At 38.6% G+C, this 18,167-nt stretch overlaps 1 protein-coding gene across 1 annotated transcript in view; it reads right to left on the bottom strand.

Moving 5' to 3' along the window:
* LOC141392521 (uncharacterized) overlaps positions 1 to 17,384 on the bottom strand; it is a 66,510-nt gene extending 49,126 nt beyond the window's left edge. Inside the window, exons 1-2 of the mRNA XM_073965458.1 lie at positions 15,842 to 17,384; positions 14,930 to 15,770 (exon numbers count right to left, since the gene is read on the bottom strand). Coding sequence (XP_073821559.1) covers positions 14,930 to 15,770; positions 15,842 to 17,384 — 2,384 coding nt within the window. The remainder of the gene's footprint in view (positions 1 to 14,929; positions 15,771 to 15,841) is intronic.
* Positions 17,385 to 18,167: the final 783 nt, after the last annotated feature.

Below are 18,167 nucleotides of genomic sequence, written 5' to 3'. Positions count from 1 at the left end.
GGAGATAAGACTGTGTGATCTAACTACAGGAGCATAAGTCTGCGCCCTTTTGCTTATAAGACAGTGTCATGGATATTGTGCGAATGACTTAAGCAAATGGTCAACGAAATAATTGGGCCATACCAATGCAGCTTTAGGCCTGGCAAATCTTGAAGAAGACCTATGAGATGTAGATCGACATCTAACACCTTTTTGTCGATTATAAAGCAGACTTCGACAGCCCCCTGTGTTCAAAGGTATTCCACGACATGTCTTAATTTGGTATCCCTCATTCGGCTTCATAAACTGACATTAAATAATACTTGGTCCTCATTTAAAATAGGAAAGAACCTCTCCGAATTCTAAAAAATTTCGAAAAATTATAAGAAATCTTGGTGGTGTTGGGTATCATATGGTCGGCTCACCCCATTTTAAGCCTTTCTTTATTCTTATGTCACGCAGCTTATTTGTTATCCTTCAGCCCAGTAAATATCTTTCTAACTTTAAGAATATTTTCACCAAATCTTTATTTGTATCATCAGTAACCATTGTAATGACATTTAACATTTATTCACTCATGACCTGCTTTTTCTTGGTAAAATTCACATTTGCAAACATGAGAGCAAACGGATTTAAAGCATGCATTACACCATTTCAATGAGACCTTTCAAGCATGCCATTCATACTTACAAACATGCATTTAGTCAAAAACACCAGCAGTGATAACGCCCACACACAAAGAAACCCACTCCCATAGCCATCAACAAGGATATGAATATCATTCTAAGATAGATGTGTCGTTTGTGAGCTTTTCAATGGAATGATTCCATTTACAGATGTCATTCACAGAAAAGCACACAGAGATACATACACCCACGTGCAAACACACACCCTATTGAACACAAACAAACTGGCGCATTATCTTCGAACAAATAGAGATATTAAGGATAACAAATCCTTAAATGCATTCGAAAAACATGTGGGTCACGCATTATGCATTATGCCATGAGAAAGAAAATCCATTTTTATTTGAAGCTCAACAGCAGTAGTTGTACCAACATCAAAATGCATCGAGTAAATATGCAGGTCTTAAGCAGAGAGAAGAGTAGGTGTAGACAATGGAAGTTAATGTAAGCTTTGATGAATTCTCGATTGAAAAATACCGATTTTAATGGATGCTCTTTGAGATAAGACCATATAAAAGCATTTTAAATGCACATAGCATGACATTAGCATTTCTAGAATTTGTGTCAATTGAAGAATATTGAGTTTATTAACTTCTTTTATGTGTTATGTACAAAGAAACATATTTGCATATTAATGAACTCAAGAAATACTACATGACAAGAGATTTATGTCATTCTCTTGCACAATGTGCTTGAACAGAATTTGGCTTATAAAAACAAATCAATTATTTCCAGAGCACTTACTTAGTTGGCCCCTACAGAACATTTGTCTTATAAGCCGAACTAAGATAATATTTCCATTCTTCTCTATTTGTTGCAAAGGGTAAATTTGTTATTAAACTTAAAGAAATTTAAACACATCCACATATGGGAAAATTTTGTAAAATTGAGTTTAAGTTGAGTTTTTTTAAAAAAAACTAAGAAATTTTTTAATGTACCTCAATTAATTTTTGTACAAAGATTATGATAAAATCGTCAATCCAAATCTGTTTTTGTAACTAACCCTGATCATTGCGTGCAAAAAATATGACCGTTTTAATTTGAATGTTTAAAAAAAATTAAAACAAATTGGGCCTAATATATAAAAGCTATTATATGTCATTACCGTAAACTGAATACGTACTCTTTGCGATGATGCTAAAATACTCCCGAAATTGCTAAATGGATTCGCGAAAAATCAAATTTTCGACAAAATTTTACGTATTTGCACACATATTTTTGAAATAAATATAAAACTTCTTATTTTTATAGTAAGCCCAGTTTAATCACAGATTTGTTGTTTTCAAATTTTAAAAACAGTTAAGTTTTTAAAGTGGGTATATTAAAATTGATTTACTTTAGGGAAGGGCAGAGAATACTAGTTTCGTCCAACTCCACTTGGACTCATCAGTTCTCTTAGTTCTTTGCATTGAAGCAAAGAACTCTTCCCCAATTTTATGACGATTCGAACTCAAGAATAAATGTGACCGACGAATTCGTTTAAATGCGAATTCAACAGAAACATTCAAAAACTCTCTTAGCCGCATATGCAAACCAAATAAACTAATCCCAGTGTAATGCGACTCCACAGTACAGAAAATCATCATAACATTGTTGATAGTTTGTTGAAAATAGCAACAAACAAATCGTCCACCGTGCTGTGTGTCTATTTTAGATGCACTTTGGCAGTTTTGTTGTGATGTGCGTTTAGTTTTTTATTTTTAAAGTAAACCCAACGCTTCCCAAGAATCCCGTTTACTCGAGGGCCAATGATCGGAGTCCATCGGAGCGAGACGGCAACCATGGCACTGATGGAGCAAATTAACACAGGTAAAGTACACATCGGTTTGATCCAGCAACCATGGACTATTCAGAACAAGGTTTCTGGACTAAACCATATAAATTACCAACTTTTTTATGCTAATACAGGGTTTCGCCCGAGAACCTGTATAATATGCCACAAAAAAACTTAAGTTTTATTATCTCTCCAGAGTTGTCAACATCACACGCAACTGTACTGAAGCAGGGGAATGGCAACATATACCTGGCGTCAGTATATCTGCCGTATGATTCACCGATACTGCCACCTACGTCGGAGCTGCAGCGGCTGGTGAAGGAAGCAAAACAAACAGGTAACGAATACTACCACCTACGTCGGAGCTGCAGCGGCTGGTGAAGGAAGCAAAACAAACAGGTAACGAAGTACTAGTAGGTAGCGAGGCTAACGCACACCACGTCACGTTGGGGAGTACTAATACTAACAAAAGGGGCCAAGTCCTTTTAGATTACTTGAATACTAACGACTTAATAACACTTAACACAGGGAATACACCAACCTTTGTTAACAAAATTAGAGAGGAGGTATTTTATATAACTATATGTTCAGAAAATCTTATAAACGAGGCACTGAACTGGAGGGTCTCGGAGGAGCACTCCTTCTCAGATCATAGGTATATAAGGTTTGAACTAACACGGCCGCCGCCGAAACCAATAAGTTTCCGGAACAAATCCAAAACCAACTGAACAAAGTATGGAAAACTAATTAAAGATAAGCTAGGGCAGGAGAATTATGAATGCCTAAGCACCGAAGACATAGATAAGAAAGTCAATAAACTAACGGAAATTATAGTAGAGTCATTCGAAGAAAGCTGTCACCTTCGAGAGAGGACATCTGCCTACGAAAAAACCCTGGATAACAGGAGAGATTCGTAATAAAGGAAAATAGGTCCGTAGACTTTACAATAGAGCTCGACGAAAAAACAAGCTGTATTCTGGGACAGCTATCATACAAAGCTTAAAGAATATAACAAAATAACAAGAACAGCAAAGCGCAGCTCATGGAAACTCTTTTGTGAGCAGGTTGACAGCGTTAATGATGTATCAAAAATATACTCAAACCGAGATAATGGTAGATGATATGGGTAATAAGATGGAAACAATCGACGACACTTTAGGGCTTTTGATGAAGACGCATTTTCCGCCGAGCACTACGGCAAATGTAGGGATATCGGCAGATGGGGAAACTGCTACGGACGAAGCACCAAACATTGATGAAACAATGGTAAAAGATGCCATCAACAGTTTCAAACCTTTTAAAGCAGCGGGACCAGACCAGCTATTTCCGGCCTTACATCAAATGGAGGTGGACTATATTTCGTTCAAATTAGTTGGTATCTTCAACGCATGCTTAAAGCCTGGAAAGGCTAGCTACGCAATTCCTAAGTTTTATCGCCCGATAAGTCTAACTTCTTTCTTACTCAAAACCATGGAACGTATAGTCGATACCATGATTAAGAGCAAGATCCCCAACGATATGCTTAAATATAAACAACATGCATACGTTAAAGGCAGATCAGTGGACACCGCTTTACATAAGGTAGTACACCACATCGAAAACACCTTCGACAAGAAGATGTATGCACTGGCAGTATGCATTAACATCGAGGGTGCTTTCAATAACGTCAGCACTGAAACCCTTATCCAATCCTTAGATAAATGTTATGTGGACCGGGCCCTAGGAACTGGATAAGCAATATGCTAAGGAATAGGTGTATAAGTTGCGGGCTACATGACGTAACGAGACGGGATAAAGTTGGTCAGGGAACCCCACAGGGGGGATTTTGTCACCTCTTCTGTGGGTTACTACCATAAATAGCCTACTGAGGGCTTTAACGAAAGAGGGATATGAACCAGTCTGTTATGCAGACGACGTTATAATACCTCTGAGGGGAAAGAACTGTAATTTGTTATGCAGAAGGGCCGAATCGACCCAAAACTTGCGTATAACTGGGCTAGACCAAGAGGTCTAAGCGTAAACTCGAAAAAATAGAAATATGTATTTTCACTAGGGAAACAAAACTGGGTCACATAGAGGAACCTGTTTTCCTTAACAAGTCTATTAAGATTTCCAATAAGGTCAAATATCTGGGAGTAATCCTGGATCTTCTTCTTCTTTATTTGCGGATCCGTTATTCGGATATAAGCGATCATACAATACTATATGTATTACAAATTAATATATTTTAATGTTTTATGTTATGAAATTATTGACAGCTCTCGATTCTTCGCAGCATATATTAGATTCGTTTCATCCCAGTATCCTGTCCATTCTTGGATGTTCCTTAACCAGTACGTCTCTCTTCTGCCTCTTGTTCTGTGTCCTTCTATATTACATTTAATAATGGCTTGTATAAATTTATATTTATGGTTCCTCATCAGGTGCCCCAGGTATGCGATTTTCCTTGATTTTGCGGTGCGTAAAAGTTGCCTATCGAGGTTCATTCGTCTTAGAATTTCTTGATTCGTAATATGCGATGTATAGGGTATCTTCAGTATTCTTCGGTATACCCACATTTCAAATGCTTCAATTTTTTTCTCATCTGCACTTTTTAGGGTCCAGGTTTCTACTGCATATAGTAGTATAGACCAAATGTAGCATTTGACAAATCTTGCCTTCGTTTTGAGACCAATTTCATGGTTTGTAAGTGTTTTTTTGTATTTAATAAAGGCATTTCTGGCCATCTCCACTCGACGCTTAATTTCGTTTGATGTGTTCCATTGGTCGTTAATTAAAACGCCGAGGTATGTAAAAGATTTTACGCGTTCGATGTTTTCGTTTTTGATATTTAGTGACGTTTCACAACTGACATATTTTCGACTTACAATCATATATTTTGTCTTCTTTATATTTATTTTGAGGCCATATGATTCGCTTACGTACGTGAGTTTGTCTAAGAGTTGTTGCAGCCCAGATATACTGCTAGCAATAATTGTGGAATCATCAGCATAGCGTATATTATTTATAATTTTACCCTGAACTCTTATTCCAATTCGTTCTCCTTCAATTGACTCATTAAATATCTTTTGGGAGTATATATTAAAAAGAAGCGGCGATAGTATGCATCCTTGCCTGACTCCTTTTGATATGGGAATTTCGTCAGTCAGATCACCATTTATTTCAATTCTTGCAGTTTGGTTCCAATATAAATTGCGTATGCATCTAATTTCTTTTTCTTGTATTCCAATTTCCCTTAGTATATTTATCAATTTGTCGTGTTGGACGTTATCGAATGCCTTTTCATAATCAATGAAACATATATAAACATCTTTTTGAACTTCGCGGCATTTCTGTACCAGTACTTGGATGGATAATATGGCTTCTCTGGTGCCCATACCCTCCTTGAAGCCGAACTGGGACTCTCCCATAGCACTTTCGCATTTCGTGTAAATTCGTTTGTGGATTATTCTCAAAAAAATTTTTAATATGTGGCACATAAGGCTAATAAGCCTGTAGTCACAACACTTTTTTGCATTAGATTTCTTTGGTATCGCAATAAAAGTTGATTTCAGCCATTCGTTTGGATATTGGCCAGTATCATACACATGATTGAAAAGTCTTACAATGAGTGAGATGTTATCACCATCTATTAATTTTAAGACTTCAGAAGGAATTTCGTCGGGTCCGGTTGATTTCCTATCTTTTAGTGATTGAATTGCATATTCTACTTCGGATTTGGTAATTGGGTTTCCCGTTAAAGATGTATTTATGTTGTTATCATATCTTGACCGTTGGTCGTCAGTGAATAATTGTTCAATATAGTTTTTCCATCGTTTCTTTATGTGTAATGGCTCAAAGATTGGTCGATTGTTGTCATCCATTAGTACTGATGGTGATGCTCTCTTATACACTCCTGCGGATTCTTTTAGTTTTTTATGAAGATTGTAATCATCGTGAATATTTTGTAGATGTTCAATTTCTCTACACTTTTCATTCAATAGAGCATTTTTTGCAGCACGCGTAGCGGTGCGGATTTCCTTGTTGATTTCCCAGTAACGTTCATAGTCAACATTCCTATATTTGCTTCGTTCCACACGAAGTTCCATAATTTCATTATTCATCCATTCATTTTGGGGTCTTCTTGTACAGTTTCCAAGATATTTTTTTGTTATTTTGCACATCGTATCCTTGACATTGTTCCATATATTTTCTACATCGTTTGAATCTATGTTTTCAAGTTTATTATTGATTTGCACCTTCACTTCATTTCTTGTTGATGAGTTATTGAGTATCTCAGTATTTATCTTGTGAGATTTTTTCTTCCTTTTCTTAAATCTTGCAATTTTTATTCGAACGTTGAGCATCAACAGATTGTGGTCGGATGGCACATCAGCTCCCGGGTACGTTGAGCATTTGGTCACACAAGATCTGAATCTGCTGTTGATCATTATGTAGTCAATTTGATTTCGAACGATATTCCTTCTGTTATCTAATGGTGATCTCCATGTATAGAGTCTTCTGGGGTGTAGTCGGAATATTGTATTAGTTATGGTCATCTTAAACTCTTGACAAAATTGAATTAATCTTTCTCCTCTCTCATTCCTTTCGCCAAGCCCATATCTTCCAGTTATACCATTTACTTCTTCATTCCCCACTTTGGCATTGAAGTCGCCTTGAACTATTGTTATTTCATGTGACTTCGTCATGTTTAATAATTGACTTATTTCTTCATAGAAATGTTCAACCTCGTCATTATTTCCATCACATGAAGGGGCATATACTTGGATGATATTTAAATTCAAGGGTTTTGCTGAGATTTTTATCATCATAGTCCTTTCAGACATGGGGATAAATCCAATTATACAGTCTGCAATGCTTTTTTTGACAATAATGCATACACCTCTCCTGTGTATCCCTTCCATATTTCCTGAGTGATATACTATTACATTTTGGGATTGAAAATCGCCGCATTCTGTCCACCAGGTTTCACTTACACCTAGTATATCAATATCAAGTCGGTTCATTTCATTGATTGTATTGTTTAATTTACCGATTTCGTATAAACTTCGGACGTTCCAGGTTCCAATGTTTAGCTTTTGGTTGGTTTTACCTCCGGGGATTCTTAGCACCCTCGTTTGGCCGGAGACTGAGGGCCGTTTGTTTTGATTTGTGTTGTTCATACTGTATGATTTTCAAGGGAAATTACTTCAGTGGTTTCCCGTTGCCTTCTGAAGGGTTTATAGTTTTCCTTCACGTTTTCAGCCGCTCCTCCTGGAGTTCAGACGCTGTTTGCTGCCGCTTTACTTAAGAACAGACGCAGCTACCTGTTGGTCCACGAGACGTATTTGATTTCCGTCTTACCACCCATATCTGGGAAGCATTCCCCTATCCGCCACCTGGGGACGCGCCCTATAGGGGTTACAGGTTCCCCCAAGGGATAGGAAACTTAAATGGAAGGATCATATCCAAGAACGAGCCAACAAAGAATACAGATGTTGGTCAACCTGTAGAAGGGCCATAGGCTCTAAATCCAAATATGACACACTGGCTATACAAAAGCTTAGTTAGACCCATCCTAACATACGCATCAGTAGTCTGGGGAGTCAATGGGTAACGTTAATTCGGACCGTATACCCGAAACAATTGTAGTTGCCTGGTCTGAAACATTAATACCTGACAGAGACTCGTGGATCGGCGGGACTCTAGCTGAAAAGCCTCCTGGAAACTGCTGTTAAACAGACGGCTCGATGTTAGGGGGAGGAAGGGACTGGGTCTTTTTATTGAAGAACCAGAGACTGAAATCTCTCTTCGGTTGCCGGATCACAATACGGTCCTTCAAGCGGAGATCAGAGCGATCACAGAGTGTCTGAACTGGTTTAATGCTAACTCGAGACCAACTACCGTAAACGTCTTTACAGACAGTAATAAGGCAATCAATGCAATAACATCCAAGACAGTAAAATCAAAAACTGCACTGGACTGCATAAATACGACAAACAATTATTCCCAGCAAGGAATAGTGCGTATCATATGGGTACCAGGCCATGTGGTGATTAAAGGTTATGAAAGAGCGAACTCTCTGGCAAAAAATCGCAGGGAATCAGCAACAGTAAACTTAGACAGCGCAAAGCCTCTAAATGCGTCACGTCTAGAGTTAAAAAATTGGGCAAAACAGGCCCATACATCCCTATGGAATAGAGAGGAGATAGGAAAACCACTAAGATCCTCTGGGGGAATTCAAACGAGGATAAAACTAAAAACTTACTATTATTAGGTAAGCCAGACATTAGTAGGCTAACAGGTATCCTTACTGGTCACTTGGGCCTACAGACTCATCTGCATAAAATTAAATGCGCAGATAACAGCTTATGCAGGGCATGCGGAGAGGACGACGAAACGTTGGAACACTTTCTTTGCCAATGCCCAGCTTTCGCAAATATCATGTCCCAGTCTTTAGGGACCGACACTATACCGGCACTTAATCAGATAACGGTAAATGATGTTAAACATTTAAGGGACTTTATCAACGGCACAAAATTCCTAAAATAATAAAGAGACCAAATATGACCCTTTCTTCAATTAGTCTAGAGTGTACAACAGGTCTACTCTGGCTTAAGTGTATGTCCATTGGACATGTGGCGACTTGCGCCCCTCTTTTCAACCTAACCTAGCCTAACCTAACCAAACCCAGCTTAATCACAGATTTGTTGTTTTCAATTTTTAAAAACAACAAGTTTTTGAAGTGGTTAAAATTTATTTACTTTAGGGAGGGGCAGAGAATACTAGTTTCGTAAGTTGTTACAACAAAAATCAAAGCGATTTGAGAGCAGGCCCTGAATTGAACATTTCCGAACTTTTGTGTGGGAGGTACCCTAAGAAGTCGGCCGATTGAGTCCATATTGGAACCTCATCTAAGTCAGGTAGGGCCAAATCGGTTACTCCCTTCAAGAGTTATGGTGCACACAAATGTTGCGAACATTTTCGAACTAAGTTTGGACAAACTATTACGAATGCCAAATTTTGAACCGAATCGGTTGATCCGTTCGAGAGTTATCGTGCGCTCCAGCCAGATAGACAGACATACGGACAGTGCTAAATCAACCTCAAATTGTCTGAAACGGATTTCGTCGAAACATACTTGGGGTCTAAAACCACTATTTCGATGAGGCACATATTGCCGTATTAAAGTGTAAATACCATCGTTAGCATAAATGCTGAGGTAAATTGGAAAATTTTTTAGAACTACCTGAACTTTCACATTTGGCTTTCCCCGTGTTAACAAAATTTCTCCCCCAAAAATTGCCAACGTTGGTCCATTTATTGGGAAAGCACTCATATGACGGCGACCTCCGATTTAAGGTAATTTGAAATTTTCATCGATGTTTTCGGGGAAAATTGGATTTAATTTAGTGCATAATATTAAAAGTGGTAAACCGAATTCTCTTGCAAATGTTATGGAGTTAGGTCCACGTTTTGGAATAGCCCCATATAGCGGTACGGGTAATTTTCCGGAATTCTGAAATTTTTAACTACTTTTACTTACCGAATTAGATAAAATTTGACATTAAGGCCCCCGTATGACGGTACGTCCCCAATTTCCCGTATTTTAAAATCATTGGCCTTTACCAGTTCCCAATGGTAACAAAAAAAAAAAATACTACCCAAAAACTCACAACGTGAATAAATTTTCTAGTGTAGCTCCCATATAGCGGTACCTCCCAGTTTTAAGTACTTTGAGAATTTTGGCGACATTTTTGGACCGATCTACCTGTAAACTTCTACCAACCAAAATTTATTAACATAGATTCTAACTACGTCGGGTGACGTAGGGGATGGAAGATACCAAGGAACGGTCCTGACCGGCTTTAACATGGCAAAGCCCAGGATTTATCTTGGTCCCTCTTTCATCTCAAGTGGTCACAGACCTCCCGTGGTGTTACCTGGGGAACTGCCTTTAACTCCCGTTAAGGGTAGTGAGCTAAAATGTGCCGCGGGTTCACACATAAGAACGTTAAAAAATTGTGTTTGGGCGCAAGGTTAGTAACCTTCCCTAGAAAAAGCAGCCTACTATGAAAAAACAAAGTCCTTTAAATTTGACGACCCCTGCAAACGTCTTAAGGACCATGATCTGTACTTGAAAAGTACAAGGCCGAAATTACTGCCATACAGTAAATACGATGGAACGGGAACGGCGGCACAACGACACATAAAGTTGACGCACAGTATTATAGCTGCCATGACACAGAGCATGAGTTTAGTTGCGGATTTGTAGTTGGTCGGAGGTTAAAAAATCTGGTCTCCAGCTTTACTCCAGTGTATGAAAGACTCGCTGCAATTCGATTAAAAGCAAAATTCTTCAACATCAGCTTTATTTGCGCTCATACTCCAACAGTCGGGAAATTGAATCTCCACAGTGAAACATCTGACAATGGTATGAAGCTGATAGACTTTGCACATGCAAGAAAGATGGTAGTTAGCAGTACCAGATTTAAGCATCTCGATTATCATAAGGGCACCTGGCTGTCGCCAGATAAAAGACCGAGAAATTGAAATGATCACGTTGTGATAGATGGAGAAAAGGAGAGACGTCCACAGGAAAAAGAGAGAGATGGAAAAGTGGGAGAGTGAACAAATCGAGATGTACAGGAGACTGAATGAATTCCGAAAATTCTACCAAAGAGTGAAACATCAAACTGATGGCTTTGGAACTGGCACATACTCCTGTAGAGACCAGCAAGGTAATCTGGGGAGCAAGTTGAGTTGAGCCGTTCAGCTAAAATTTGTTTTCTTTAACTTGTATATTTTTGTAAATAGTCGACTTTCCGCTGGGGCTTTAAGACATTCTCTTATGGACAGGAGGAAATCTAGGGCACGGGAACAGCATTTTTTTAATTTAAATTTCTTTCTTAGTAGTTGGGCTTTAACCAAGGTAGTTTTTAAACTTCAAAGGACCATATCTCGGGAAGTATGGATTTCCCAAAAAGAAATTATATATTGTCGTGATCAGGAAGATGAGGTCTACCTATAACAAACCGGCTGAAGAATATCACGGCAGCAGGAGCTTATGGCCTACCAGCCGAGTTGTTTAAAACTAGAGGCGACACGCTGATAAGGTGTATGCATCAGCTAATTAGCTCCATCTGGCAGGAAAAACGCGTAGCCGACGCCTGAGCATCCTGTGTCCCGTCCATAAGAAAGGAGATAAGACTTTATGCTCCAACTATAGGAGCATAAGTCTTCTCCCTATCGCCTACAAGATAGTGTCAGGGATATTGTGCGAACGACTAAAGCCCATGGTCAACGAAATAATTGGACCATTGGGATGGCTTTAGACGGCTTTAGACCTGGCAAGTCCACCATTGACCAGATATTTATCCTGCGGCAAATCCTGGAGAAGACCCAAGAGATGCAGGTCGACACCTACCATCTTTTTGTCGATCATAAAGCAGCCTTCGACAGTCCGCTACGTATTCCAAGCCTTGTCTGAATTTGGTATCCCCGCAAAGCTCATTCGGTTTTGTAAAATGACTCTAACTGACACAGATCTTCAGTTAAAATGGCAAAGAACCTCTCCTAAGAGTCTTGTTCCAAAAAAGGTTTCAGACAAGGAGACAGTCTTTCGTGTGATCTTTTCAACATCCTGCTCGAAAAGGTTATACGAGAGGCAAACGTCAAATGAAGTGCACAATATACATCAATAGCCACATATTACTTGCTTATGCTGATGATATAGACATCATTTAACGATCAGTAAAAGAAGTAACCGATACTTTTATCAAAGTCGAAGGAGAATCTGCTAAAGTGGGTCTGGCGGTAAATGGCGAGAAAACAAAATTGATGGTGTCGACGCGCAATGCGTCCATTGAGATCGGACCAACTGTTGAAGTTGGTTCCTATAATTTTGAGGTAGTAAAATACTTCGTATACCTCGGCACCGCCGTAAACACAACAAACGACATTAGTTGTAAAATAAAAAGAAGAATTGTATTGGCCAACAGATGCTACTTTGGCTTAAGTAAGCACTTCAAAAACAAAGCCACAATACGTCAAACAAAAATAACGCTTTACAAAGCACTCACACCACCCGTGCTGATGTATGGTTCCGAAGCCTGGGTACTTGCGCAAGCAGATAAGGCAGTGCTTGGGGTGTTTGAGAGAAAAATTCTTCGAAACATCTACGGACAAATCTGCGTTGAAGGTGAATATCGACGTCGTATGAACCACGAGCTGTATCTGCTATACAACGACATCAATATAATTAACCGTATGGAGATTGCGTTGGCTAGGCCAATATTTGACAAATATTTGGTTCATATTTGTTTTCAATCAAAAAAATTGAATGGGTCTTCTTCAGGCGATTCGAATACAAATTCGTCTTAGTGAAGCAGGGATTTAAATCCTAATTCGTCTCGGCTATCCTGATGACATGATAACGAAACATGAAGTTATATTGAAAACAATTTGATAGCATTATTGCTACCCCCGTTACGAAAATTCTGATCGAAATGCCAGTTAAAAAACACTTTGACATTCAATATTAAACTAAAACAACACTTCCGTCACTCTGTTATTATGGTGAAACTATTATTAACGGAAACTTGCTTCCATGGGTGTCACTTTTGGGTTTATTAATTTCTGCGGAGCTTGAAGTTAATGAGCTGCAACTCATTGAATTGTCAAAATATAATGTGTTGAAAAATATTTTTTTTCTTAAATAAGCGATATGTAATTTTCTTCAGTATACTCAGTAAAATAAAACACTTTTCAAATACAAAACGACGACACTAATTTCGATATTAATTAATGAAGAAAGCTAATTTAAAGGCTTCTCGAATTTTTTCCAGTTATTACTTAACACATTATTTAAAGCCTTTCCACTGTCCAGCTCTAAAAAAATTAATAGAAAAAATAAATAAAGAGAATTATATAATTATTATATATTATTGTGCAAGTAGTACCGGAAATTCAAAGTAGAGGCAAAGACATGCAGCACAGTGCAATGTTTTCTAACGTCCTTTCACATTTTTTCTCCTTTCTTTTACAGTGCAGAGGAATTTCAATTATTTTATGTTGTTGCATGTTTTTCTTGCCTTTGCAAAATTTCAGCTTTGTCAAATCTTATATCTGTCAGAAAGAAATGTGAGTACAATGTAGTAGTGTTCGGTAAATTGGACAGGTAGGACAACGTTTTAACAGTCTTATGGGTAGACAGTAAAGACCATTGTGTTTTAAAATTAACAAGTAAGAAAGTTCTATAATCGGACAGGGTCGATCATGCGAAGCACTACACCACATCCCCTGGACAACAATATACTTGAAATCGGGTTTAATTGATTAGCTTGTTAATACTGGGAACCATATGTGTTAAATTACAACAAATTTTGGCCTAACATAATTTAAAATTTCAGGTCGATTGGGCTATTGAGTGCGACCTACAGAACAGCAGCGAAATCGGATAAAAAATTTAGTTTTTGGTCCATTACACCCACTATATTGCGATCGTTACCAATAACAATAGGTATCTATTCTGGTCTGAAAACGACCTCCAACAAAACTTCGCTTTATCTCGTCGAAATATAAATTTTGGTATACCACATGGGGGGTCTACGACGAATATTTATATTTATAATACCCTTTCCACATTGTGGTGTAGGGTATAAAAACAATCAACTACAAAAATGTTCCTACGGTACCAGTAAGTGACTTTGTAGAATGATTGAACTTTCTCGGAACAACTCTTAAATATCAAAAACAAATTAAACAAGTAAGAAAGTATCAGTCAGGTGACGCCGATATACCCTCAGCCACTGAATACGAGTTTGCTTTAAAATCTGTAGGCACCGTAAAGTGGGGCTATAACCAATCATTGATATTTACCAAACGTTTTTAGTAAAAAAACATAAAGAACTCGAAATATTAAATTATGTTAAACTAGCTGACCCGACAGACGTTGTTCTCTTCTGCTCTTAATTTTGTAGAAAGCTATTGCAAATGTGAAAAAACAACGTTTGTAGTGATAATTTGTTATATAGGTTTGGGGCATGGTACAATCACCAATAATTGTAAAAATAGTTTTTCGATTGTTTAGCTGTAATAACATAATTTCGTTCATTGCAATGCTCTATGATACACGACATTTTTTGTTTTGTTATCTGGCGCGAAAACATATAATGCTGATGGTGTTCCCACGCGGGAACAGGCGACATACAATTGGCCATGCGAAAAACATGGATTTTCAAGGTTAATGCCGCAAACTCTCAATGACTGCCCTTGAGACTTGTTAATTGTCATTGCAAATGCAAGCCTTACCGGAAATTGCAAGCGGTTAAAATCGAATGGCATGTCCGTCGGAATCATTGGGATCCGTGGTATCAATACGTCTTCACCTTTGTACTTTCCTTTAAGTATTGTTGCTTCGATTACGTTATTCATCAGTTTTTTAACCGCAAGCCTGGTGCCATTACAAAGACGTGGTTGGTTTATGTTTCGTAACATTATGATTACCGACCCGACTTTCACTTGGAGGTTGTGAGGCGGTAATCCTGGTAACTCTAGCGAGTTTAAAAACTCAGTTGGATAGTTGACGACATCGTCTTGGGAAGTAACTGAATCCAACGATTTGTACGTCATAGATTCAGAATCTATTTCAGATTGAATCTCAAAATTCAATTCGTCGACATCAATATTTTTCGCAGCCAATATAGCACGTTCGCTTAACCAATCATGATTTTTATAATTGTGTGCAATGTTTGGAAAAATCTTTCGGATGAGTTCGGATTTTGATTCAGTGAACTGGCAGAAGCCGACTGGAAATTGAATACAGCCGGTCGAAATATCAACCGAGATTTTGCCATCGCCAATGTCCAGCAAAATTTTTGAAAATACTTCTCCATTTTGATCGTTCAGCAGCTCGACACGCATGTTCACAGTCAATTTGAGTTTCTTGACGTGTTTCCATAAGACGGACGACTTCAAGCATGCATTAAGCACATCGGCTGGAGTTGAGCGTGGAATCACTGGCAATGTTTGACGAAAATCACCTGCCAACAGAATCATTTCACCACCAAACAGGTTTTGATTGTTTCGTAAATCTTGCATCGTTTTGTGTAATGCCTCTAGAGACTTTTTATGCGCCATTGTACACTCATCCCAAACGATCATTTTGCTTTGTTGCAAAACTTTGGCCATCGCGCTGTTCTTGGAAATGTTGCATGTTGGATTTTCATTGATTTGCATATTCAATGGCAACTTGAGTGCTGAATGGGCAGTTCGACCGCCTTCCAACAACGTAGCTGCAATTCCTGATGAAGCTAGTGCAAGTGCGATATCATTCTCTGAGCGTATCGTTGCTAAAATCAACGCAAGCAAAAAAGTTTTTCCAGTTCCACCGGGAGCATCCAGAAAAAAAATCCTCCAGTGCCATTGTTCACAGCCTGCATAATGGTTTGATACGCATATTTTTGTTGTCGATTTAACAGGGGAACGCTCGTTCGAACTAATTCCCTTAAGGCATCGCAATCATATTGCTTTTCGCGTCGCAACTCTTGATTGAATGCGTGGTGCATCGGGCGATTGGGAGCTGCCATGCCTAAGTCAGATAATGGCTTGTTGGACATCATCAAGCACATGTCCTCAATTAATATCAAAGCCTCGTTGTAAATTTCATCGCTCAGTTGTAAATTTGGATTTGATGTTGTTATACGAATCTGATGCAAAATATCATCACACATAGCATCTTTGTAATTGTTCCACAAATCAGTTGGTTTGGATGGGAAACATGTTGAGATAATTATGGAAAATAGTGTTCGTATTTGATGAGGATTTGACGAAAGCACTGCATCTTCGAGAGTGTATATCCAATGAGAGTCATTTTCCAGCAATCGCAAACGCTGACACGCTTCTCTATATGTGTCACACAGTTCACCATTTATAGTACGCAAATTTTGAAATGATGTTGGGCCACGTACGTTGACTAACAGCAAACGTAAATAGAAGCACTCATCGTTTTTTGGATGGACTGTATAAATTCGACCTAATGAATCGGTGGAAAATAAATTGGGGTAACCTGCAACTGAATTTCCTTGCTTTCGCCGTTGAAATTTCTTTGCTGATTTATTCCAAGTATAATACCTTGGAATTTCGGAATAGAGAAGCCTTCGCGCAAATTCATCATTCTGACACAGTTCAAAAAAGCTGGTCAGTGTTGTAGAAGGCGGTCGATCAACTCGTTGTAATACGTTATCCTCAGTAAAGTACACTCTTTGACCATTTTCCAAATGCACGGCTAAATGAACAACAGGTGGATGTCTTTCGTGAATGGCAAATGAATAGATGCGCCAAAGTGCTTCGTTACTGCTAACATAACGGCCCATTTGAAATTGAGTGAGTTCATCGTTGGAATTCTCCGCATTTACTCCAATCACTGCCATGTCACTGCCTTTGGTCACATATTTGCATATGTATTTGATGGATTTAACAGAATGACAAGATTCGACGTTGATGTGTGCTTTGAATGTTTTCGAGAGTAGTGGAGAATACGGAACAATCCAACTGTTATCAATTTCAATGTCTTGCTGATTCACTTTCACCATTGTAGATCTTCCATTGTCCGAAGTTGAACGACGACGGTACAATGGGTAACCGTCATTTCCGGTTATTGTTTCAGCTACTAATGGTCGAGGAAAACGCTTCGAACATTTTCCGTCGACCATGCAGGGAGAATTGATATTTAATGATCCACAGGGGCCATGGATCATGTTCTTAGTAACAACCTCATGTAAGTCTGGATCTTCTGATTCATCAGGAATTTCAGCTGATATTACATCATCGATTTCATTTGGTCTTATCTTCTCAATTAACCAAATCAGAATATGTGCATGTGGCAATCCGCGTTTTTGCCACTCCACTGAATACATCCAACAGCGCGTCTCACCGAACACGCGATGCTTCACAATGAAATCCATCAGTGATTTTAATTTTTGTTTGAAGACCCTTGCAGTGATGTCATGGCGGTCGGAGGGTGATTGGCCAGGGAATAACTCTTGCCGAATCTCTATCCACTGGGGATTGCAAGTGAATATTATGAATAAATCTGCTGTGCCGTATTGTCGAACGTACGACATGGCGTCTTGGGCATATTCATGCATGTGTCGCGGACTTCCGATGTACGTTGCCGGAAGAATTGTCATTCGGCCGACATTCTGGGCGTTTCCGTCCGCATTTATGGCATCTCGAAGATGAATATACTCTTCGGAACGGAGTTTTTTCTGGTTCAATCGGATGAATTTAAGTCGTTCTGTCTTCTGTCTTTTTACATACATATCGACAGCATATTGGTGGAAAAGACGACGACATTTCAATATGTGATTGTCTTCATTCTGACGAATCATTAGTCTATATGAATAATAGTTCATTGAACTTACTTTTTTGTTGGTTTCAGCGCCTGTAAATTAAATGTAGTGCCAAAATGAATGAATTTTATATTAGAGAAATTTTAGATTTGCTATTCACCTGTAAGCGGATTTATCATTTTGATCGAGAAATCATAACCGTCTTCACCTTGCCAAAATATAATGGGATATTGTAACGCATCATATGATCGGTGGGTTTCGTGCACACGCTGTAGCTGACTATTTCGTCGATGTAGAACAATATCACGGGATTCGAAATTTTCACCAACTATGACAATAGCAACATCGTCAATTGTTGGTGCATTGAAACGCCTTGAGTGTTCTCCCGCAGGAGTC

This window comes from Musca autumnalis, unplaced genomic scaffold (assembly GCF_047663935.1).
Source record: "Musca autumnalis isolate F117 unplaced genomic scaffold, ASM4766393v1 scaffold_2, whole genome shotgun sequence".
Lineage (NCBI taxonomy): Eukaryota > Metazoa > Arthropoda > Insecta > Diptera > Muscidae > Musca > Musca autumnalis.
Note: the sequence above shows the minus strand (reverse complement) of the source record. Positions and strands in the feature narration are given on the sequence as shown.